This window comes from Tribolium madens, unplaced genomic scaffold, assembly GCF_015345945.1.
Source record: "Tribolium madens isolate multiple individuals breed KSU strain unplaced genomic scaffold, Tmad_KSU_1.1 Scaffold_1;HRSCAF=32;Tcas5.2_LG8, whole genome shotgun sequence".
In the NCBI taxonomy this organism is placed as follows: Eukaryota; Metazoa; Arthropoda; class Insecta; order Coleoptera; family Tenebrionidae; genus Tribolium; species Tribolium madens.
This window is the reverse complement of record NW_025400984.1, coordinates 1094373-1120601: the sequence shown is the minus strand read 5'-3', so window position 1 is coordinate 1120601 and position 26229 is coordinate 1094373. Positions and strand designations below refer to the sequence as shown.

Genomic DNA, 26229 nt, shown 5'->3' with positions numbered 1-26229 from the left:
ACTGTGACAGGTTATTTTTTATCTGCCTCGTCCATTTGGCTTTCTTCGCAACCAATGAGGTCAGATTTAAAATTGAAAAATTTTATAAGAATTTGATTTTTTTATTCTGACAGTTGTGCTGACAGTTTTATAAAATGTTGTGGAAGATTTAATTATAAAGGGGGAAAGTGATGATGACAGAGATTTGTCATTAATTTTAAACATTTGGATTAAGTTTTATTCTCGATTTGTGTTTAATTTTGTTTGTTCTACGTATTAAATCTTACTTTAAGTGCGATTGGTTAAGATCAAATGTTATAACAGTGCTACTATAATTTAACGATTTTTCACATCTTATATCTAATTTCAACGAAATAAATGCATATTTATATTCACAATTATAAAGTAATAATACTAATAATCAAATAACATTGCATGTGAAAAGTTAGAAAGTAGGAGAATGACATTTCAACTATTAATATGAAATATGACAATTCAAGTTGGGGAGTTCAGCAACTTCCCTATTAACATAAGACATTAATGTCTCTCCACGGACATTAACTAACGACTTAACATATGTCTTTTGAAAAAAAAAGAATATTTTGTTATAGCCTACTTAATAAAAATTTGAAATGCAATTTCAAAATTTGATAAATTCTTTATTGGCTTTCTGTTTTTCAAGGAGGATGATTGTGAATAAAATAGTATACAAACCTTGGTGGTCGTTGCTTCATCGTATCAAGGCTTATTGCTGATCGCGGTGCTTGTGCTTTGTTGATCAAATTTTGTCTTGGTAATGAAGCACCACTTGGGTATGTAATCTACTATTGAAATTTCTACGAAATATTCCTGTGTTTGAGTATCTTTCATATTCATATTTCATATTAAGGATGTTATCTATCATCAAACGGTTCGATTTGTTATATGAATTGTCGAAAAATCACTTATTTATACTGTTGTAAAAAATTTTGATTTCAGTTCTCTGCATTCCAACTTTTCAAAATTTTAAAGGAGAGCAAGCCAGTAAGTTTAAGTTTCTAATTAAGAAAATAAAAGTTATCGCTTCTAAAAATGGGATATTGGCCTTACTTTTCATCGAGCTTAGCATTCATTTAAAAACAAACATATACAAACAGTAAAGTTTTTATAACTTTTCAGAAAAACATACAGATTACGTTACGTGTTCATAATTAATAGTTTTGTTTTAACTGTTTGCCGTACTAAATTTTTATCTTAAGGTCAGCCAAAATCACTTGGAATAAAAACAACATTATTTGTGCATACTAAACCGAAATCAACAATTTTTCTTGTACACAGAGCGTGAGAAACAACCGTTAAGTTCTTCATTACCTAGTTCAGCTGTTCACGATGCAGCTGTCCAACCATCCCGGGACACCCCAAATGGGGGCTCCTTGCTGCCAGTGGGGGAGACGAGCGCCGAGCGTGCCTACGTACCCACCGTCGGCCGCTGGGGCTGCGAATGGCCGAGTTGACTCGTACAAGCTGGAAGCTGGGGTCCAGATTGCGCCCTCCTAGGGGGGCCAGCCGTGCCCCCCTTTGTAGGGGCCTATGACATTTTCACCAACAACAATGCCGACTTGTACGAACTCATCGAAAGAACACAAATCGAAGGATCATGGCCCATTGATCATCCACTGCCATTGCCCAGATGGTCGTGCAAGTCCAAAAACTGCTACCAGCTCGAATCACTAACCCATTTCGAGAATTTGGCCGCCAAAATCGAACTACACGTGCAGAAGTTGTTGGAGGAGCACAATTATAACACTGTGGGGAATTTCATCGATCTGTATCAGAATTTTAAGAAGAGTGGATGTTGTAACTTCTTCAAGTACTTTCAAAGGTAAGTTTAGATTGTGAACTAAATGGTGGTTGTAAGGTTGGGGTTTTAGTTATGCGCCTCCAATCACTCCAGCTCATCACACTTGCGTCGGCTTGGCTTTAGAGTTATGGAATCGTCTTCATCACCTAGAATTGAGCTTTCCGGGGATTAGTCAGCACCTGTGTTTAGTATCATGTGAGGAAAATATTGAAGCTTTGAGCGAATATACCGCCTTGAGTGAAAGATTAGACACTGCCGCTTACGATTTAGAAAAAGAACACGTCCTCTTATGTCTCAAATTTAAAATCAATGAACGACAAGGATTGCTATTGTGTGATCCTGGCTATCATGTTAGTAGAGTTGTCACCATCATGCAAGATCGAGCATATCCCAACACCGGTTGGTTTATCCAATCTGAAGAAAATAACATCTGCAAGGAATACAACTACCAATTCTCCCCCTTGAACGATAAATTCGTAGAATGGAACGAACGGACAACACGAAACGGAATCCAGGAAACTTTTACTGGTTTAATTTACGTCGCACATCCTTATTTGACCGCAGTTGATGTAACAGAACGCAGGAATTTAGTGTACAATTTCAGAAGTTTATTGTCAAGGGATCAAAAGGGGCATTTGATAGCCGGTGTCTATTTTAAAGTTAAAGAAAACTGTGACGAATTCACCATCTTTTATCAAGATATGGGCAAACAAAGGATGAAAATGAAATTTTCCACCCTTAATGAACCGTTTCAGGTAGGTTTTACGACTTGTGATAAGTTTTAAGATAAATGTGTTTCGTTGTAGGTGAAAGAGAAGGCACTTAACATTATCACCATTTGCAACGAGCAATTAAATCTACCGGAAGGTTCCCTTTTGGATATTTTGCTACAAGTAGGAGATTTGATGAGGGATAAATCGTATTTGCGACAGCTTTTGGACGTTAATCAGAGTATTAACATCATGTCAGCTAACAACTAGCATATAGCAAATACAGATTTTCGGTTTGGTTATTTGTTCTTTTTTATTGCGGTTGTTGGTTTGGTTTTACTTATTTTCACTTATTTGATTTAGTTTAGGTTAGATTTTAGTTTTTCATAGTGGAGTTATGTATTCAAGGTTTTCAAAATATATTCAATAAGTCACTCTAATGTTATCGACTTGTATTTTAAGGACATTATAAATGCTTGTATTGGTTATCACTGTACACTGCTATTGCTAGTAGAATAGATTGAAAGCTTAAATTTGGTGTGTTTTATTTATTTCTCTGGGAAGCTTCTTAAAACTTATGAGAAGATTCATTGATTTTTCAGCTTCATGTCTCTAACGTACATATATAGACCTGTTCACCACAAAATTGTTTTTGGGTGTAAAAGCAATCGATAGTGCCATAATTCATTATTAAAATTTTTAGATTTTTAAGGTGCATTAAAATTATGTAGTCCAAATTTTAAGAACTGAACTGTGTAATTTTTAAGGTATATTAAAAAAATTAATTAACTACTTATATAAAAAACACAGTTGACTAAAGTTATTTCATAGTGATGGTATTCAAATGAACAATCCACAGCATATTATTAGAGATATTCATTTGTCTGATTCTTCTACCTTTTTATTCAAATAAATAGAAAAAGTTATAAACAATTTATGGAATATCTAGGTCATATCTACTGATGAAATGTCGGTAATTGATGAATTAACAAAAAGTTATACTTACAGTGAAATAAGAGGAAATCATGTTAATGTGAAAGAACTTGAAGTGTATACACTTGAAACTAATATAACTGGATGCAAACATTCATCAGGTGTAAACGAATGTCTAGAGAAGTCTATACACTTCAGATCGTGACTAATATGACAGTTGCTATTAGCAACGTAACTGATACGCATATTAGTCACGGCTTGTCAAGATATATATAAAAAGTCACTTAGCGTCATGGAAAGATATACGTAATCCGTGTTTTAGATGTGGGAGTAGAAAAAATATGTATTATATTGGAGGAATGTGTCTTTTCCTCCCTGGGTGGCTCTACCACTTCCACCTGTGGAAGAAAAATATATACTTTTCTCCCTTGTAATACAAATAACTATTATCAACCTTGTTATACAAGGTGTTCCGTTTTTATTGTTACAAATTTAAAAAAACTGATAGAATATTCAATTTTAAGATAAAAGTTTAGTATGAATATGTGACAAAAAATGTTATGTAAGCGAGCTACACCCCCTAATAGAGATGTTTTTTAATGGAGTTTTTTCACTATTGCAGAATATATAAAATTACAAAAGTTGGTACAGCTGATAACTTTTAAACACCAGTTGTCGAAAATTTTAATCACAAGCGTATTAAACGAATTTAATTTTTGATTTTTATTCTCTTTTTGATCTGTAACACATATTGTAAACTGATTTTACTCAAAAACGGTAAGTTGTATCGAAAAAACGCAAGAGATCTATTTTTGTGAAAAACTATGAAATTTAGAATTGTGTGGCTGAAAGTGGCAAGTACCAACAGCCAAAATAGTTAGGGTACTTTTTACTATAAACCCCCCCAGTTTAGGACGCTCCTAAGTACAAATTTCGACATTTTATCTTTGAATTCGTTTGGGTGTATAAAGGTTATTAGTTGTACCAAATTTTGTAATTTTATCTACAATGGTTTCTGAAATATTGAAAAAAATCCATTAAAAGATGCACCCGTTTGAGGAGGTGCTCTTGCGTAGCATTTTTTGATACATGTTCATAGGAAACTTTTATCTTAAAACTGAATATTATTATCACATGTTTAAATTTGTAACAATAAAAACGGAACACTTTGTATATACATTTTATTTTATAAATAGTGGTAATAGAACAAGACATAACTCTGGCTGTTTGTTTTTTTCTTCTTTACCATCTGTAAGTTCCACCCACGTGCCAAGTAGGTTTTGCTTTCCCAGGTCCTCTAACAACTTTTCCCCATCCAGCATTAAGATCGTGATTTTTTCCCTTATGGCCAACTTCAACATTGGTCTGGGTATTTCCACGGTCGTCTCTCGAAACGCTGGGGTTAACCGACCATCCTCCRTCTTGTTGTGAASGACCAGGGAAATTTGGAGCACCAGGTTGTAATGAACGTCTTGCTCTGTGTTCTTCATACGAAMTTTCCTCTGGAGTGTATTGGTATTCTTCAACTGGTTCTATTAAGCGTCCTGCTCGATAAAGTTGGTAATCATCAGGTTCGTAAGCTTGTTCAAAGTCATAATTGTACTCTTCGATTGGCAAGGCCAGCGTTGATGCAACAAGTGCAAAAACCAGGAAGTAGTAACTAGTTTTATTAACCATTTTGAATTGTTTTTGTCGATTTTGCTTGAAAAGAAGTCAGTTGTAAACTGTTTTTGAATTTACGAGCTGCAGTCTTTTTATATGAAAATAGGATCGGTAGATTAAAGAATACAGCTTGGGTATTGGGGAAAGTCCAGTGTGAATGGACTTGCCTACTGTGTGAATCCCAAAAACGTTTTTATTATTTTTCTAAATGTATACTCGTAAATAATGTTATCTTGTCGTGTTGCAAACATAAACATGAAATAATTATTTTTATAAGTGTAACAAATGACTACAAATAATGCAAACAGAAAGGGATATACCATTTCCTACTAGTTGTTTCAAAATTTTATTGACTGAAAATATGATTCAGTAGAAATATTGGGATCGGTGATTCCATTTTTTGAAAATGTCATTGACATTCGTATTTTAATGAAATCTTCAGTTTCAATAGTTCCAATAAATATTGGATAATGTAATTGGTTAAAATTGTTTGTTGTTTCTTTTGCACATTTTAGGTAATTTCTCGTTTTTTTTATTGTTTATCTTTTAATTGTTTAAATTGTTGGGACTCGTGAAAAAAAATAACTTTTTATTATCTTTAAGAGCTATATACAAAAAAGAAAAAGCGAATTTTTGGAAATAACAATAAAATATACTGTATGTCTCCAGATTGGGTTTACAAGAAGAATTTTTTTGGTTTTACACCAAAACTGCAAAGGAAAAACATTTTCTGCTTTAACTGTAAAATTTAATAGTCCATTGGAAAATCGTTTTTAAAAGCTTTTGCGAGTCAAAAAAACAGTTCCTCTTTTCCGAACAAGCTGAAATTTTGCGTATACATGTAATTTCCGGGACATTACAATAATATTTACCTTAATGCATAATTTATAAACAATTACAATTGTTAGTAACAAGTGACCTCTTGAAATACGAAGATAAAAGTAACTTTATTCTATAGAACAGAAAAACATCCTACAGACTCGTGTGGTTTATACTCGCAGGGATAAAATCAACGACAACCAATTAATAATACACTGTGTTCCGCTTTTATTGTTACCAAATTAAAAAAGGTGATAGAATATTCAATTTTAAGACAAAAGTTTCCTGTAACTATGTATCGAAAAATACTATATAAAGGAGCTAAGTAACACTCTGAAAACAGTGCGTTTTTTTAATGATCTTTCATCAAAAAAATCAACCAGACATAACAATTCTTACACCATTTAATTAATTAATTGTTTGGAAAATATGCTACACGTACCTATTTATAACACCAAACAAATAATAAATCCAAAATTTTATTACGGTATAAACATACGGTATTACCTATACATAGGCTTTTCTAATATGAAAGTTTTTTGCTTTATCAAATAGACATAAAAAAGTAAAACAATAAAAATAGCTTAAAGCAAATGTTAAAAATTTTATTAATCACAAAAATTAACACAAAATGCTTAAACAAGATATAAAATATGAATATGATACATACAGAGTGTGTCAAAGCTCGCACCCCTGAGAAAAATTTTGACATTGATCTTTTGACATTTGACATTTTTTGATACTGATGATCTTGTATATGTTTTTTTACAATTATTTAGTAAAGGTACAAAAATTTTGCCAATAAAAGCCACAAATAACATTAAACAGAGTTACAATTTATGATACAGCTTACTTGTTTGCTCTTCTAATAGCCTGTAGCAAAAAAACTTGGAAAATTATTTTTCCAACAGAAATAAATAGAGTCAAAGTTCAAAAGTTAAACTCTCATAATTTCGAAATTTTTAGGTATAGGAAGAATATTTTTAACATTTTTTTCATGTTCCTGTTATCTTACCTTACATGAAATTTTTCACTGTCGCGCGAGTCCTGGCGCATCCTGTATAAGTAATCAACAAGCCATTAATTAACATAGCAGTCTGACCATTTTTATTTTGAAAATATAAATTATTGAGATGTACTACTTTAAAAGAAATCTAAACAAATATACATCCTCTTGAATACCAACTTCATATTATAATCTGAACCATTTTTTGAAATTGTTTGAATTTTTATTGTAACAGCATGACAATACGTCGTAAGTGACAAATGATATTTTTTTGGTAATTTGGCAAATGCTCAGTTGATAATAATATATTGATATTACAGTAATTCTTTTAAACATTTAGTTAAGTATTTTTATTCAAATTACTGCTAGTAATAAAAGACGATAAAATTACATTGTTGAAATATAAAAAAAAAACTAAAAAAAATGCGGGTTATCAGATATTGTCACATTGCCCACGATATGTTCAAAATATTTTAATTTATATTGTCCGTAAAGTAAAAAAATAGTCCAGTCAGTAAAGAAGTGCTTCTCCGGACTCATATGTCATTTATATATAGAGTATGTCTCTCGGATTAAGTTTACAAGAAGAAAAAAATTATCTTTGATTTTACGCCAAAACTGCAAAGAGAAAACAATTTTTGCTTCACCTAAAACGAGCAAATCTGTATTTATAATTTTATTATTCTAACTCAGTGGAAAGAAAACCCCAAGAAAAAAAAACACCATTATTTTCAATGAAACGATTTAATATTTCTGTCACCTAAGCTGCTTTAGATTTAAACAGTTGGTGGTTTTAATTTTGTAATTGATTAATAAGTTTTGTAACTTTGTGTAAGTTTTGAAGGAAGGGGAAAATAAAAGTCAAAAACAATGCACATAGCCCACAAACAGTCAATCACGCACAATTTGTCAGTCGCGTCTAGAGCTCTCCGCCAATCGCACAACCTCTTACGTTATTTACCTACCACACACGTGTGTTAGAAAAATAATGCGATTCGTTCGTTTTTCGTGGGTATAGAAAATGTCGTTTTCGTATACAGACTGTTCCGTTTTTATTGTTACAAATTTAAGCAGGTGATAGAATATTCAATTTTAAGATAAAAGTTTCCTATAAAGATGTATCGAAAAATATTAAATAAGGGAGCTACATCCCCTGAAAGGTTACATCTTTTAATGGATTTTTGCCAATATTTCAGCAACCATTGTGGATAAAATTACAAAATTTGGTACAACTGATAATCTTTATACCTACAAACAGAATCGAAGATAAAATGTTTTACTCATGGGAGTCCTAAACTGGGGGGTAAAGGGTAATTTTGCATTTTTTTGATACATGTTCATAGGAAACTTTTGTCTTAAAATTAAATATACTATCACCTGTTTAAATTTGTAACAATAAAAACGTGGGAAAATATAATTATTAAAAAAAATATATAATTTTAACTTGAGAAAACTGAACAAATTAGGGTGGTAATAGCACTCGTAGTTTAATCGAATAATAAACAGACTAAAATAATTTTTGATTTATTCTTGATCGTTCATTCGCAAAACTTTTAAAAATTCCCTATAATGCAACGAATCTTTAGGTACACAATCAACAGGTCTTCTTCCTCTATTGTCAACAACATCGATCTTACTACCTCTCTCAATAAGTATTCTGGTGACAACGGGCCAGTCTTTTTCACACGCAATATGAATCGGCAGCTTCCCCTCAGAATCAGATTCATTTATCGATACACCACCACTTGTAATAATTAACTTCAAAATATCACTTCGATTATTTTCAAACGCAAGACACATTTGTAGTTTTCTTTCCTCATCAGCACTGCATTCTACAAGCCGTTTAGGTGTCTTTAAAAAAAAATTTGCAATCTCAAACCCGTTGAAACGATTTTTGCAGACATAATCGAAGAGAATTTTATAGTCTTCTATCGAGATTGTGTTTTGTCGAGAATAAATTATTCTTACTATATCGTAACCGTAGTCCTCATTCTGACACGCGTCATGAATGGGCATTTTTCCATCACCACCAACTACATTTACATTTGCTCGATTTAAAGTCAAAAATTTTACAAGATTGTCACCGTTGAAAATATTGCGACAAGCGTAATGGATTGGATATAGTCCATTGTAGTCAGAAACTTCAATCTCGCACCCATTTTCTACTAGTTCTTTCAAAATTTTGGTTGTGTCTAACTCGCAAGCGATGTGGATGGGCATTTTTCCATTTTTGTCAGGGATACTCATGTTTACACCTTCTTGTATAAACAACTGAATAATATTTAAGCTACTTGATTTACAAGCGAGGTGAATAGGAGTTTGTCCTTCTTTGTTGTAGCTTATCTTGGCGCCATTTTGAATCAGCAAACTTGCGACTTCCATAAAACCGTAACGACAGGCATAATGTAACGGCATTTGTTCATTTTTATCACACACATTTACATCTGTTCCTTTCTGAATGAGAAACATTGCAATATCTGTCCATCCTTTCGCAGCAGCAAAGTGAATTAAGACTCTCCCATCTGGAAAGGGCATATCCACGCTTGCACCGTTTTGAATAAGCAACTTGATAATATTGCTCTGAGTTGAGTAATAAATCGGCATTATGCCTTCCTTATCTTTAACGTTCACAGTTGCTCCGCTTTGAATTAATAATGTTACTGTCTCAATTGATTCACTTCTACAGGCATAATGGAGAGGCATTCTACCTTGACTATCCGCAAGGTGTACATTTGTACCACTTTGAATTAATAAACCGACACTGTCAATATGCCCAAAATCACAGGCATAGTGAATGGGCCGTTTGCCATCACAATCAGAGGGATTCAAATCGGCGCCATTTTGAATCAAAGTAAGTAAAATATCAGTCCAACCCCGCTGAGCGGCAAAATGAATTAATAATTTGCCGTTTGCGTCTACTTTGTTTATTTTTACGCCCTTTTCCAATAGAAATTTAATAATTTTGTAACCGTTTTTTTCGTTCATGCATGCGTGATGAATCGCTAGATTTCCATTCTGATCAGAAATATTCATATCTAAACCATTTTCGACAAGTGTCTTTACAATTTCGATCCCTTTATGTGAAAAAACATTAAATATTGCTGTTGTAATATTTTGATCATAATGATCAATTTTGAAACCATTCTGAAATAGTAACTTCATAATGGAAGGACCGTATTCTTCACTTTGGCAGGCATAATGGATAACAGTTTTACCATTTTCATCTGGAATATCACCTCTTGCACCATTCATAAGTAACATTTCTACCACATACATGTCGTTGTTTAAACAGGCATAATGAATAGGTAATTTTCCCCTTTGATCAGGTTTATTAACTTGAATTCTATTTTTAAGCAAAAAATAAAAAATTGTTAAGTCACCTCCCCGGTTGCAAACATAATGCAAAACTCCTACTCCATTTGAAGCATGTAATTGATTTAAATCCCACCCGTAATCAATAAAGATTCTTAACAATTCGGTTGATTGCTGAAGACAAATTTTGTATGAAAGTTTTTCGTTTTCAAACACGAGATTTTTATACAATTGATTTGACATTAAATATTTTATACAATTGAAAGCTAATGTTTCTATTGCAAAATCTAATAGCGTTGTTGAGGAATTTGATATTTTAATAAAAGGAATTGGGTTGAAATATGAAAATACAAATCCGTAATCAAACTTTACTGCATAGTACAAAAGTGTGGGACCATGAACGTCATCTAATATGCTTTCACAGAATGGTATCATAAAGGGAAAGAGAAGCAAAATTTTTTTTAACCACAAGTCACATTTGTCAAATTTTGACGAAAATTTGTCAATTTCGTTTTTATCAAAATTCTCAAAAATCTCTTTACTTAGATTATAAACAGCAGCGTTTGTTATAAAGTAATAGTTGGACCGTTTCATCGTTTCTAATTGAGGATATTTTTTACTCCAAGCACAAGATACTTCCAAACTGCTTCGTTCAGCTTTATCTTTTTGTAAAATGTCATTTTCCGTGCATTGTTCTAACAGTAGACTGTTTTTATACAAGACTGCTATGTGAGCTTTGCAATTTTTGGCTAATATTAAATCAAGGAAAAACCGAATATTGTGATACCATTCATTGACATAAAACTCGTTTGGAATTTTTGCAAAATTTTCGCGACTTGTTAAACACAAAGCGGCAAAGTACTCACCGTAAGAGTTGTGTAGAAATTGAGGGTTGTCATCTTCTGTTACATTTATAATGAAGCCAATGGGGTCTTTGGTGTTTTTAATTTTTGTCAAAAATTTTTGAGTAAGCGGATCAAAATTGCATTCGTCTTTTAAATATACTTGAACCGCTATTTTCTGGTAATAATCTAACATTGTTATTTTGTTTGCTTCAAATTCTTCCCAATTGGCGTCAATATCAAAATTGTAATCCTTTTTCTCTTTGTAGTTATCGTAAATAATTTTTTCTACAAAGTGTTCGTACAGATCTGCGACTGTAAAAATGTTTGACAATAAGGCTAAATATTTATCAATATTTTCAAAAAATAGCTCAGTTATCATATAAATTTGTAGTGGTATACCCAAAATGGTGTTTTTGGGAAGCAGTTGGATATTTGATTGAATTTTTTGAAAAATAGTAGATAACTCATCTTCAGAACAACTTAAACGATTTCTGATATATTTCTTCTGTTCTTCCTCGCTGAATTGATGTACTGGTCGTGAAAACACGCTGAATTCTCTTTCCAACCTTTGTACCAAATTATTTCGAGACGTAATCCACTGTCTGTGACCTTTCTTCATGATGCCGTTAATAACATCCGTTATATGTCCTAAAATAACGTCGGATAGTTCATCCAGTCCGTCCCAAATTAATTCAAAATTTCCATTGTCAACAAAAGATTTTAAAACTGTTTGTTCAAAACATGTGTAATGTTTGCAACTGTCGTTTACAATATAATTTAGAAAATTTTCAACATCGGACCCATTTTTTCGGAAATATGAAGCATGATTTCTTGAATAAATCAAGATTGTCCAACATTTCGACGGTCTGTTAATTTTCAAACTTTTCATCAGAACTGTCTTGCCCATTCCTGGATTTTCACATATGACGTTAACAAGGTTGTTATTTGGATAGTCAAAAAATTCCGTTTCTTCCAAATTCTCGTCACTGTTAAGTTGAAACTCTCGCAATTCTTCGACACCGTTCTTGCTTCGAATCCACTCTAAACTCTCGTTGAAATATCTAAAATGATGACAGTTTATCGCTTGGGGATTCTGACTACATAACTCTTGAAATTGTTCAGAGGCGCATTCCTCTTGACAGACGTAAATCACTTTCTTCCCTTCTCCATATTCTTCTTTGGTATTCAACACGACAATTTTATTTTGCTTGAAACGCAACTTAAACATATCTAAATTTTGCACGTGCGAAATTATAATCACAGTATTTTCATGAAAGTGGATCAAATATTGCAACTTGATCATGATTCGGGAAAATGTTCTTGTGACGTAGTGGGGAGGTAAAACCTCTTTTGCTTTACCAACCAAGAGTGGGCCTTCAAGCATTTCTACCAGATGATCAGTTGTAATGATATTTTCCAAATGTTTATTTTGATGAAGTAAAACTCTCAAGGGTATTTCTCTTTGACCTTCTAAGGAGATGGTGAAATTGTTTAAAATGTCTTCATAAATTGATTCTTCGATTTTTAAATTGGACAAGCATTGAAAATGAGTTTTTTCTTCAAATTGCATATTTGGACTTAATACGACGAACCTTCCACCTTCACTCAAATTAATTGCCGGGATTTTTTACTGTTACATGAAATTTCGATTTTGTAGTATTTTTCGTTTCTGTTCGAGTTTTGATCCAAATTTAAATGACAGCGGTTTAATAAATGGTGACAACACTTGAAGAGCTATCACTCGTTTAATCCACGATTTTGTTAATTTTTCTTTTTTTCCTTCAATCATACTCCACTGGGTCAAAAAGTTTAAATAATCGTTAAACACAGATTCATCACAATGAAACATGCTTTGAAATTCGTTCAGACATCTCATTCGTAAGTTTTCCAAGTTTAATTGTCCAGTGTATAAGAAAAATTTTTCAAAAAAGTTGTTATACTTTGGATCTGAGTTTAATTTATACCATTCACCTTTGGACGAAGTGTTTATTAAATCATTAGGTTTTGAAGCTTCGATTTCAATATCGGCCGGTACAATATTAGCTGTTTCATTTGTCAAAAAAACTTGAAATTTGTCTGATTTTTTTTGTAATGGGCAGTTAGTAAATAAAATCGTTTTAACTGATCCGTCCAACAACTTGGAGTGGTTGGAACAATCTTGATAGTATTCACGAATACTAAAATTTCCTTTTTTGGCCCTAAGATCTTTAATTGTAAAATCGTTGTTGTCTTTATGCTTCAATTGTAGGGCATACGTGTCTATTTTAGTTGTGTTGCAGTATATTACTTCGAGTACCATGTCATCAAATGATCCAAATTCACTGTCATTTGAAGATATATAAAAATCTTCAATGTGTGCATCTTTCAGTAATTTTAAAATTCTATCTGCTATAAATATGACTTCGTAATCTTTTCCTTTGTTTGTTCCAGTTCTTTTTATAAAATCCTGAAAAAATGGAAAATTTTATCTTAACATAAGAATGTTTATTTTATGAACGGATTTACCGGTGATATACTCGTTTGTTGTGTAACAAGGCTTTCCTGCATTAGGTATCTGAAAATAGATATATTAATGAATTAAACCATTGTTTATTTGCGAAGAAAGTTTAAAATTTATTATTTGATAATTGTAATATTTTTAAATTAAATAAAAATGTTTAGTTTTATAAATACACAATTTAACAAAAACCATTTCATAATAGTATATTAAAGAACAAGTTTTATAAGGGTAGATTTGGCGCACGAATCCCAAGTTAGAAAACGAGCCATAGGCGAGTTTTCTATGGGATGAGTGCGCCAATGACATTATAAAACGAGTATTTTATGCTATTTTTTCTAATTTGCACCCCCTTTTTTCTTATTTTAATTAAAAAAATATATTTTTTGTCGCCTAGAGAATTTTGTGTTAGTTGGTATCGGTTGGTAACACTCGGCGCCCACCTGTTTTTTTGAATCATTTCTGCCGTCTGTCATTAAAAATAAAATTTACAAATTATTAGTTATTAGTGTTACAACATAATAATAATAAATAAAATATGAGAAACAGAATTTAGTTTGCACTCCGCCCGAAATTCGCGAAATTGCCGAAGCAACAACGCAAAATCTGCTACCTGACAAGTCAAAAGCGGCATCCAAAAACTAAATAACCCTAAATTCATTAAAGCACAGTGTGCTTCTATAGATAGCCATAAACGACTCCTACTGGAGACGTTAATAAACGTATTATAAATGCAAATTAGAAAAATAAAATTATGCATTTAGGATGATTTACGATTTACAAAAAAACATATTATTATTAATTTTTTTGATAAACTGTTAGGATTGCCAACATATTCAGTCATTGTGGATCACTTTGTATTTTAATTGATTTATAAAATAATTTTATTTTGAAAATATGAAATAATGATTTGTTTTTTTGTCAATGTTTAATTAATGCATAATTTTCTTCAAGAAATGTTTTGTTAAATTTTTGATTAAAAAAATTACATTTAACTTGACCTTTAATGCAAAATAAATAGCAACTTAATTCGAATTAGCCTAATTCTGAATTAAATTTTCATTTTTTTTTTCTTTCTGTAAATCGGCTCATAAAGAAATTTATCTTGAAACTACGTCAAGTTTGCAATTCGATAATTTACGACTCTGCCTTCTTGTGGTTAGAAGGGTCGGCATCCCAGCAGGGGCTGGTTTATTGAGGCGTCATTTTCATTTTGATCGACTGTACATATACTACAAGCAGATTCCTATTTTAAGTATTTGCCACGAGCGACACAGGAGCCAGTGCTTCATATATGCGAAAACAATATTTTTTGAAACAAACATTAACATTTTTTCTTATTAATAAAATTGATTGTTAAATTACTTGGAAATCGTAATAGCGATTTTATTTTACTCTTTCGAAATTTTTAAATTAGAAAGATTGCATTTTGTAAACCAGATTTACTATTATTTATTTTATCAAATTATTTTTAGAATGCTCAAAAAAGCCAGTCGAAATGTCTGTTTGACGGCGGTGAGTTCAAAAAAATATAATAGGTTTTCAAGCATAATTATTATTTTTTCATTTTTTTGATTATTTTAGAATTACAACTCTCCACTGTTTAAATAGAATTCAATTTTAGTAAACAAAATTTTCATAGAATAACATTTGCAAAAACCAGAAATAAGGCAAGCATTAGTAAATTACATACCGAGGTGGGAGGTGGACCACCAATATTTGTATACTATTTTATTCACAATCATCCTCCTTAACAAACAGAAAGTCAATGAAGGATTAATCAAATTTTGAAATAAAATACATGACACCTCAGGAAGTGGTCACTTCCTTATCAGTTTTCGGATTAGGAAGTGGCTATTTCCTAACCTGAAAATTGTCAAATTATTTATCAACTGATAAAGAAGTGACCACTTGTCAACCTGAACATGATGTTTCAATCAATTGTTAAATGTTAAATGAACTTAAGTGTCATACTTTCCAAATTTCACATGCAAGGTAGGTAATTTGATTATTACTTTATGATTGTGAATAAAAGTTTTTACAAACTTTTCATATTAATATTTATAATAGCACTTTATTTTTTATCAAATACAATGTGATTCAAAAATGTGGGGCCAGTTTTCGAATGGTGGCATGTAGACTTTCAGCTAAGCATAAGTTTTTTTTTCAAGCATTTTTTTAAGAAAAAATAGAACTGTCAATTTCTATATTATGTATCATGTGAGCACTTTAGCTCTTTTGTTTCCGATGTTCTCGGATTTAATTTATTGTTAAATTTGCTAGTTAAATTTTTTGAACCCCTTAAGACACAAATTGTTGATTTTTTTAACAGTTAAATGCTGCACAATCTGCAGTTTTCGCTAACTAATTTCAAGAATACATGATCTGATCGGCTAAACGCTTTACCCAAAATATAACCTTTGGAAAACTATATCTAGTGAAAAGACTAAAACAATTTTTTTGTGATGGGAATTTTTTACTCAGTTGGATGTTCTTTATCACCCCCCAAGAGATGGTACGACACTTTTGAATCACCCTGTATGTGTAATATTTTCTAAAACTAAATTCTTTAACTAAAAACCACAATGTCATTTTTGTTTATCTTGCACTGGTACAAAGGCTTAAATGCCTCTATGAACTATACTGGATTTCAAAGTATTTCTTTATATCTACTTACATTTTCTGTTGGGTAGGTACTCCAACGGTTTATTCAATGAAATTGTCAAACGTCCATATCCTTAGTAATTATGCACTGTGAAACAATTATAATTAAATTTACTATTAGATCAATTAACTTATTTATACACAAAACTTACTGACTCCAGGAGTAGAATTGGATAGCTTTGCAAGTTAGCTTCACCTGATATTTTGCTGTATTTTTCCCAGTCAGAATTGTATGTAACAAATAAGCGAATGATAACTTACTCGTAGATAAGATATTATGTCTATGTAAATCTTACTTTTTAGATAATTTTTATACCAGGTGAATAAAAAGTATGGAACCAAACGGTTTTTACTTAAACTACTTATTTTTTGGAAAAATACGATCACATTTTTTATATTACTTTAATTTATATTAATCATTATTTTCTAGAGACAAATGATTTTAAAAAAACGCTTGGTTCCATATATTCACCCTATACGACATAACAGCTAAATTTTAAATGAATAAATCGTAATTTTTATATTTAACTTCTATGGAAATGAAGTGAAACTAAAATTAGGGGTCGACCCAACCGGGATAAAATAAAAACCAAATTGGACTAGTTTCGGTTTATAGACCAGTCAAATTAGACAAATCGGTGAAAAAAATTCCTAGAGAGTTGGAATCACAATAAGATTAAAAAGTGATTGTTTTCTCATGGAATTACTCTTTGTAGAGATTTTCCAGCAATTGATTTTACTTTTTTAAATACACCTACTAAAAACATTATAACCAAAACAGGCCTATATGACTGCTGTTTATTGCATACTATGAAAATTTTCTTCTTAACAAATATTACACAGAACAAGACCTATTTCTTATAGTCGGCTTAGAAAAATAATTGTTAAAAACATCCAAATTATATGTAGTAAAAACATTTTCAACACACAAACAAAGTGGTTATCGTTTGTTTGTAATAAATTTATATTAAAGAGTTCTTGTTCCAGTTGTTTTTACACAAAGTTGGAAATGGGATAAAATTTATTCCAAAAATCATATTTCGCCAATATTCTTAGATCTAGTGTTATAAGACATCCACGGAGGTAATTCAGATGTTCTTTTTTTCCACTATCTGGATTTGTGCAAATATTTTCAGTAGGGATTCCACAAAATAAACACGTTTTGATTTGCTTTTTTTATGTAATTGCGTTAAGAAAACGAAGCTTTCGTTCACAAATGACAGTACTTTAAATGTCATTTTTTAATCATTAAAAAAGTACCATTATTCATTAATTTTACTTATTATTTATTTTTACAAGTCACAGCATGTTTATTTATTAAAAAAAAATCTTGTCACAAAAAATCAAATATTTGTGCATACACGAATTCAGAAAAACATATTTTATTAAAATATGTAATAATTTTTACGCCAGTTTAACAGCAGCATTTAATGCAGTTTTATGAGTGATTTACAAAAATATATACAGGCTGCGCCAGAACTGGAGCCCCCGAGAAAAAATATGGTAAGATACCAGGTAAATGTTAAAAAAATTTATCTATAAAAATTTCGAAGTTATGGGAGTTTAAATTTTGCACTTTGACTCTACTTATTTCTGTTGGAAAAATAATTTTCCAAGTTTTTTTGCTACAGGCTATTAGAAGATGAAACAAGAAAGCTGGATCCTAAATTGTAACTCTGTTTAATGTTATTTGTGGTCTTTATTGTCAAAATTTTTGTACCTTTACTACATAATTGTAAAAAACATATACAAGATCATCAGTATCATTAAAAAGACAAAAAATTCAAATGTCAAAAAATAAATGTCAAATTTTTTTGACAGACACCTAGAATTTTTTAAACATTTTTTCCATGGTTCTGGTATCTTATCTTACTTGAATTTTTTTCTCTGGGGCGCGAGTTCTGGCGAACCATGTATACATGACTTAAATTAAATTAAGTAAAATAACACACCCTATCTACCTAAGCACCAAACTTTATTTAAGTGAGAATTAATACCCGTAATTTTAATTACGACACCAAGAAAAAATAAGTAAGAAAATAAAAAAAAATAAAAAAGATAGTTTAATAAAATTTAAAATTGTGTGATATCAAAAATTATTTACAATAAAAAGAAAAGTTCTAAATTTTATTCATCACTAGAAATGTCGGCATCAAGTTAATTATTAAGTCTTTCACATGATTAGCCCTATAGAAATCTTCAATGTCCACCACATGTCGCACAGAAGTTTTCCAAGATTACTGCAACCTCGTGTCGAATTTTTAGGAGCATTGCGTTACTAAACTTGGTACTAGTGTTTTCTATCCGTATTCTTTGTTTAAATTGCCCCCATATTATTTACAATAGGATTAAATATGCAGTGATATGGGGGTAAGCATAAAAGTGCGTGCTCGAATTCTGACGCAAGAGTGTCAATTTTGTGTTTCTTGGAAAACACCTTTTGATCACTGTATCGTGATCCACTCATTCCTTCTTGATGGTGTCGTGCATGCGTTTTATACCACATTTCATCTAAGAAAATAATTGGCCGCTTTTCTTGCCTATATTTATCTATGGTTCTTAAATATTCATATCTCCTTTTTCTTATTTATTCACTTTCCATCTAACACTGCTTTTTTTTCCACTTTTTTGAATAAAAATCCGATAGATTTTAGAAATTGCAGCAAAGTGTTTTTGGAACAACTTATTGTACCGTCGTTTCTCAGTTCCTTGTGCAACATGGAGATAGTCGGAATGATGTTATTTTTATACAGTTCGTATATTTTTAGTCTTATGAAGTCTTCGTCAATTGGAGCAAGTTTTCTAAAACTTCCTTTGTCACACCTTACTTTCCTCTTCTTTGATCCGGTATTGATGATTCTCCACACTGTGGACCTTGGTATTCCAGTCACTTCTGCAGTTTTATCTAGTGGCTGCTGTTCACCCTCACTTTTCACTTTGTTATATATATTTGAAACAAAAGTCTTCTCATCATACGATAAAAATTTGCGTTTTCGTTTCGTATATGTTTCCGCCTCCGCTACCTCTTCTGTTGGTTGATGCTGATTTTCTGCTGCATCCACAATGATTCCAACAAAATCATTTTCCCACGGCCTCCACATGTCCACTTTTTATATAACTATATTATACGTATACAACGATTCACTATTTCACTCAGTACAAACGATTCGTCTTGACGACTTCACCAAACTGACAAGAATTTTAGCACAACTTTAGTCCTAACCAGGAATATTTGGGATTGATGTATGCAAAGCTTTATTGAGGGTTAAGCAGCTTTGCGGTCGACCGTAATAATTTTTCACTGCTGGTGGTAGATAGAGCTAATAAGGTTTGAGAAGAACACATCTTTGTTGATGTGCGACGGACGAATTTTGGTCCTACCTACACTGAGAAAAATGAATAGTAACAGCTAAATGATAGATTAGTTTGACTAAGAAAAGTTTAATACTAATCCATGGATGCTCTCAAGCAATAACCAACATTGGAAAATAACATGTAGGGTTTTCCATTAAGTTATTGATTTATTATAATTGAACAAAATATTCTTTACGGTATTTTAATTTAGTATGTAAACTATAGATCGTAATAAATAAGTAATAATTTAATTGTTAATAAATCTATTTAAATTTTTGTTTAGTCAATAATGTATTTTCTTTACATGATAACCAATGGAAACGATTATTCAACAACAGTTTATTCTTTTTTAACCAGCATAAAGATCTTAACATATAACAAACGGAACTTCAAATGTAAATAAGTAAATATTACTTGGAAAAATTGCACGCGTCATGTCAGTGCGCATGCTCACCACAACATGCAGTTGCACGTTGTGTGTGGTGAATGTGCTCCAACTTTCTTCAAACGAGTCTTTACATGAACGAATAGTTTAATGGTCATTTGTTTTTTCTGTTGTATTTGGGTTTGTTTTTTGAGGAGTGCAGGAGAACGGTTGACGAAAAGTGCCAAAAGCTGCTGAAGCAGTGGCAAAAATTTGAAGGTTAGTATAATGATATTTACAATCGCCGGATCAGCCACCACCAGAAATTTTTAATTGCAACACGCTCTGCGTATTAAGATAAAAATATTTTTAAGAGCAATAGATTCGAGCAGTGGCTGATTTGGACTGTTGCAAACTACATTCTCCATAATGTTATTTCAACTGCAATAATTTCATTTTGTAAATAATAGAGTATGTTGTCGATAAAAACTTTTGTTAAATATTAAGCAATTATATTTAATGTTAAACTGATGGAATCTAACTATCTACTTCTTGTTTTTTTTTATTCAGATGAAGGAATGACATATGATATTTTGCTGGATCTTGTTCAGAGTTTCTTTCCCCAGTTGGTGTCAAAATTTGATGACCAATTCAAATTGATGCGGAATATTAAAAAGTACAAATCTGCATCTTTGGTAAGTTTTTCAATTTTAAAGTCTATTTTTTTTATTTATGAGTGTTAATGCAGTGATTGACGTCCTGGCATCCCCGTCCCCGTGCAGTACTAAATACATAATTTGTACTTAATGATGTTTTAAATGTTTATTATTTTGCTTAATAAATTGTTCTAAATAATATATGTACAGTTTTATTTTTTTGTTAGGTTTATACATCTGCTGGTGGCTATACTGATTAGCAATCCGGTATATTTTTACCTAAAAAATATTTTTCCCTTTAAGATATACTTCTTAACTATCAAGAACACATTTTTTAATATCTAATGCGAGATTATTATAATCTTTAATGATCCTTGTTTCTTGTTAATAAATATTTCTTACTATTAACAATGCAATGATAATATTAAAGTAGATGTTAAGTTTTTATAAAATCAGAATCACTTAAAAACTAAGAAATGCTATGTTTGGAAATTCCAAACAAATTATTTATTCTCTGATAACAATAGTTTCTTCCGCCGTATTCTATTAGTTTACATTTAAGCTAAATCTTTAACTAGTAAAAAACTGTTCTCTCAGTGTAGCCCATTTTCAAACTCATGGTAAACTCCGAACACTCAACACGCGACACATCATTGCCGTGCAATTCTAGGCAAAGCTAATTGACAATTGATTACAAACAAAATGGAACAATTATTTTTCAAATACAACACCGGCTTTGTTATCGTTTTCTTGCCAGAATTCTTTGGGTTAATCCCTTTTTGGGATACCTGTTACAATTTTCCAATTTTAATTTACCAGTCTCTCATAGTATTGTTTAATCTGTTCGTGTCGTTTGTGTTCTTTCCGCTTTTTTCTTTTTTTTTATAAAATCAGTTCATTCCAGAACTCGGTTTTGCTCTGTATTGTGCAAAGTAAGTAAGTTCACACTTTCGACTTTCTTATAACTATTTTAAATCAAAAAAAATATTTTAACATTATTATAGATAATACTTTTGTATACAATGCCCAATAACTCAAACATTGGAGTTAAAGACATGGTCTTTTAAACTCAAACACGGGAATTAATTGCCAATGTTATGAAATTTGTCAAGGAGGAGGCGGAAAATGGCTTAAAAATTCCTTTGAACAATTATAAAGATTATGTTTTAGCAGCTACTTGAATAGGCGAAAAAAGCGACCGTTCCATTGAAAAACAAATGAAACAAATAGCTGCTGGACTTCATCTTCATTTTCTTCTCCACCCAAAAATTTTGCCCAGAAACGTCCACAAAGCACTTTATGCGAAAGAGAAATTGCCCAAGAATTGTGTTTCACAGTAAATACTGGCAATTCAAAAGTAGAGTTTTGCTGGTCTGATACCAAAGAGGAGGACGAAGAAACTACGCATTCAGCCTCTATAAATAAAAAAATGAAAATAAATTGTTATAAATAAATGTAAAATAATCTTGGATATTGCTTATTCACTTTATTTAATTCACCGATTGAATTTTTACAAATAAAAGTAAAAATTGCCCTTACTGAATACGTTATACGTCAATTTTTACTTTTCTCAAATTTTAACGCGGTATCCCGTTACACGAACAGAACCACTACGCCACTGGCTCAAAGCTTACGGTCAGATCGTGATGACCACCGCCTCCTTAATCAAATGTATCAATATCCCGCCTGGGCATTTCATAAAAAATGCATTGGAGGAAGGATACAACAAAACAAGATACGCCAGGGAGAATTGATATTATGAGATTGAACCCTTTAAGCTAAAAAACTGGATTTGTCAAAAATTTTCCCCAGATTAAAGCGCCAACGGAAATCAGTTGAACTCAAAAAATGCCCAGGCGAGAAAAGGATTATTTCTATGGAGACGGCAATGGTGATGATTCTCACTGTGTTCTTCTCAAATCGCGTCAGTTCTACCACCAGCAGTGAAAAATTATTCTATGGTCGACCGCAAAGCTGCTTAACCCTCAATAAAGCTTTGCATACGTCAATCCCAAATATTCCTGGTTACGACTATACGAAACGAAGAGATGGTCCGTAACAGAAATTTGTTTTTGGGCTTCTATCAAAAAAAATAATTAATTAAATTTATTTTAAATTAAATTTAAAATTAGCTAAAATTAATTTTAATATTTAGCTATATTTTGAGAATATTTCTTTACAAATAAACTGATCTGCATTATCACTCGAATATTAAATTAATATATAAAATATATAAATTGCAAAATTGCCTGTAATAAATTTAAAGCTTACTATAGTCGTAACCAGGAATATTTGGAATTGACGTATGCAAAGCTTTATTGAGGGTTAAGCTGCCTTGCGGTCGGCACTAATAATTTTTCACTGCTGGTGATTTACAAAAGAGCCGTATTCAGGAATTTTCGTGATAGGCTTTTAATTTATTAAAATTTATTAAATTTGGCAATTTATACAGGGTGTTCCGTCTAAATCCCACTTTAGAAGTATTGGGAGTTGCAATAATCGTATTTATTTGAAAATTGGTACATAGCCATAAACCATTAAGTCCTCCTAAATGAAAATATTTTCAAGATGGCGGCACTTCCGCTTATACCGGAAGTCGGTCTCAACATTCTTATTTTAAATGGAAAGGTATATTTTTTACTGCGTTTTTGGATTAATCGGGTTATTTTAAGGGCATTTTCATCAGCTTTCCCTATACCTAAATTTAGCCGTTTTTGAAATATTTGGAGTTTTTCAAAAATTTTTGGATTTGCACCTTCCACTTTAAAAACCGGTAACTCTGCTATTTTTTAAAATTTTGAATTCGTTTTTTTGGCGTTTGAAAGAGAAAGCTTAGATCTTTCTTTCGGTGTTTTCAAATTTTGAAAAAAAATTAAGAAACCATAAAATTTTAAGGTTACTTTTGTAATAATTCAAATACCCATAACTCAATTTTTTCAAATGAAATACCCCAATTTTTATTATACTAAATGGAGGAGAATTTAATTCTGCATCGATCTGTATTAACATTCCCTATACTGTAACCGTACCATTTGTATTTAATTATTCGGTAAAATGTGTTGCCTATGCATTTTTGAAAATTTTATTTGACTCTGCGGTGACGGATCACGCCACAGTGGGAAAGGGGGGATTTTGTGTTTTTTTTTTGGTTTTTCGAAAAATGGGAAAACAAAGGAAGGTGTGGCAGTCGTCGTTGGGCAGGCGAAGAGTGAGTCGAAATTTGGTGGGTTTTGAAAATCGAATTTTGGAAACTTTCGTGATGTCGACTACAACCGGGGGACTTCCATCGAGGAAGAGAAGGAAGCGTCGTCGCTTGGAGGAGGCTGCAGAGGAGACCGTGGGGCTCAGGAAGATGAGACCGGACGCGACAGGGGGTATGACTAATTACGTCACCAAAAACATAAATTCTGTATCGATATTACGTGAAAATTGTGCCTAAAACGTTGTTTTCTTCATAATAATCATGATTGTTGTTAATTTGCCATGAGTTTTGTAAATGGATAATTCGTCTGGTAAAAGATTAAGTTTTCGGGTTTGTTTTATGTAACGCGAGATGAAAAGTAAAACTTCTGTAGCTTCTCCTGGTTTCATGCATGCTGCATTGCGATCTGTCTTTTACTGTTCTTTACTCTCCTTTAATTGGGCAATCATATCAGCAAAGTCCCGGTAGCTGATAAGTAATAACGCTTCCACGTACACAGGGCACAAAAGAGGAGCTTGTCGAAAAAGGACGGTTTTTGCCCACTAAAGAGACCATAGGTCCAATACCATTGTCGACTCGACAGAGTTGTAGGGTTTCGAGACGCGATTATTTGATTGATTGAGAGTCCTTGATATATGTTTTTTTCTTCCTTTCTCCTTCGAGATTGGGAGATGGCTACAGCGGTATCGGAAATTGTGTTGTAGATTTTTGTACATTGGATTCGAGGTTTTCACAGTAAAAAGAAAAGAAACTGTTTCATAAGAATGCCTTGATTTGTTTTTCTGAATGTATTTATTAATTGTTCGAGTTTTTTTTTGTTGTGACATAATTTATTTGATAAATTCATTACCAGCGAATTTCCTATTGTTGTTTTATTTAATTGTTGAATTATACTTCATATTAATAAAACATTAGTGTTTTATTTCTTGATTATTTAATTTTACTCCCATCCGTTTGTTCAGTGCTTCGAAGAAACGACGAAGGATTATTACGAACAAACTAACAACCACAACGTAGGGTTATCTTATTTTAAAAAGGGTCCAAAACTACTCCGATCACACGTCATGAGCAATTCTCCCGCTCAAATTTGAATTTTTCTAGAGCATTTTGAAATGCCGCCATTGAATACAAACTGTAAGGTTAGAATACCTAAATTTAATAATTTTTAAGTTATGGTGACTTTTTGTTCAGACTGCCGAAAATCTGTTATTAGCCACATTCGTTTTCGTATATTTTGCTATGGAAATAAAAAATGTCAAAATTGTTTCTCAATAAATGTCAACAGTGACTTATTATTTGACAAATAGTGCCAAAATATGGAGAGTCAAAGCTACTCAAACTTAGATTTAATTAATTTATTTTGTATTTATGGAGAGTGTAACAAAATTATGATATCGTTCATTAAACAAAAATAAACTTTTCTCACTTGTTAGCTTTAAATAATGATTGCATGGTAGAAGCTATCAATAATTAAGTTTGCATAACTTTGATTCTCCATATTTTGGCACTATTTGGCAAATAATAAGTCACTGTCGACGTTTACTGAGAAATAATTTTGACATTTTTGATTTCTATAGCAAACTATGTGAAAACGGGTATGGCTAGTAATAAATTTTCTGTAGTATTAAAAAAAGTCCATAACTTGAAAATTATTAAATTTAGGAATAGGAAATGTTAATTCAGATCATTGCACAATTAAATTCTCTTCTATTTAGTAAAATAAAAATTGGGGTATTTCATTTGAAAAAATTGAGTTGAGTATTTGAATTATTATAAAAGTAACCTTAAAATTTTAGGATATGTTATTTTTTTTCAAAATTTGAAAACATCAGAAAAAGGATCTAAGCTTTCTCTTTTAAACGCCAAAAAACGAATTTAACATCTTAAAAAATGGCAGAGTTACCGGTTTTTAAAGTGGAAGGTGCAAATCCAAAAATTTTTGAAAAACTCCAAATATTTCAAAAACGGCTAAATTTAGGTATAGGGAAAGCTGATGAAAACTCCCTTAAAATAACCCGATTAGTCCAAAAACGCAGTAAAAAATATACCTTTCCATTTAAAATAAGAAAGTTGAGACCGACTTCCGGTATAACCGGAAGTGTCGCCATCTTGAAAATATTTTCATTTAGGAGGACTTAATGGTTTATGGCTATGTACCAATTTTCAAATAAATACGATTATTCCAACTCCCAATACTTCTAAAGTGGGGTTTAGACGGAACAGCCAGTATATTAATTTAATATTGAAGTGATAATGCAGATTTGTAAAGAAACAATCTCAAAATATAGCTGAATACTAAAATTATTTTTTTTTTGATGAAAGTCCAAAAACATATTTCTGTTAGGGACCATATCTTCCTACAAACCTTTGAAACGTGCCTGTCCTA

At 31.6% G+C, this 26229-nt stretch overlaps 4 protein-coding genes across 5 annotated transcripts; 1 reads left to right on the top strand and 3 right to left on the bottom strand.

Moving 5' to 3' along the window:
* Window positions 1-1475: 1475 nt before the first annotated feature.
* LOC123004054 lies at window positions 1476-3062 on the top strand (the record flags this gene model as incomplete). Its single annotated transcript, XM_044397171.1, has 3 exons — window positions 1476-1840; window positions 1890-2574; window positions 2626-3062. Coding segments are annotated over 3 exons (1224 nt in total), but the record flags the coding sequence as incomplete, so codon positions are not given.
* A 1564-nt stretch (window positions 3063-4626) lies between these two features.
* LOC123003794 (coleoptericin-like) lies at window positions 4627-5218 on the bottom strand. Its single transcript, XM_044396787.1, has one exon. It carries the CDS (start codon window positions 5137-5139, stop codon window positions 4705-4707), a length of 435 nt encoding a protein of 144 aa, XP_044252722.1. The 5' UTR covers window positions 5140-5218; the 3' UTR covers window positions 4627-4704.
* A 3064-nt stretch (window positions 5219-8282) lies between these two features.
* Window positions 8283-12733, bottom strand: LOC123004053 (the record flags this gene model as incomplete). Its single annotated transcript, XM_044397170.1, has 1 exon — window positions 8283-12733. A coding segment is annotated over one exon (4260 nt), but the record flags the coding sequence as incomplete, so codon positions are not given.
* LOC123004031 lies at window positions 12595-16534 on the bottom strand. Of its 2 annotated transcripts, none has more exons than XM_044397136.1 (4): window positions 16420-16534; window positions 16281-16355; window positions 13612-13660; window positions 12595-13552 (listed from the first exon to the last, which is right to left on the bottom strand). In XM_044397136.1, exons 3-4 carry the CDS (start codon window positions 13651-13653, stop codon window positions 12740-12742), a joined length of 855 nt encoding a protein of 284 aa, XP_044253071.1. In that variant the 5' UTR covers window positions 13654-13660; window positions 16281-16355; window positions 16420-16534; the 3' UTR covers window positions 12595-12739. The 2 variants fall into 2 exon arrangements, with proteins under 2 accessions (XP_044253071.1, XP_044253072.1); XM_044397137.1 differs by having other exon boundaries at window positions 16409-16457.
* Window positions 16535-26229: the final 9695 nt, after the last annotated feature.

Bases quoted from the DNA above. Each gene is read 5' to 3' on its own strand.
- LOC123004031 (XM_044397136.1), bottom strand. From the start codon at position 13,653: ATGCAGGAAAGCCTTGTTACACAACAAACGAGTATATCACCG. The intron at 13,553-13,611 runs GTAAATCCGTTC...CCATTTTTTCAG, and splicing joins AACAAACGAGTATATCACCG to GATTTTATAAAAAGAACTGG.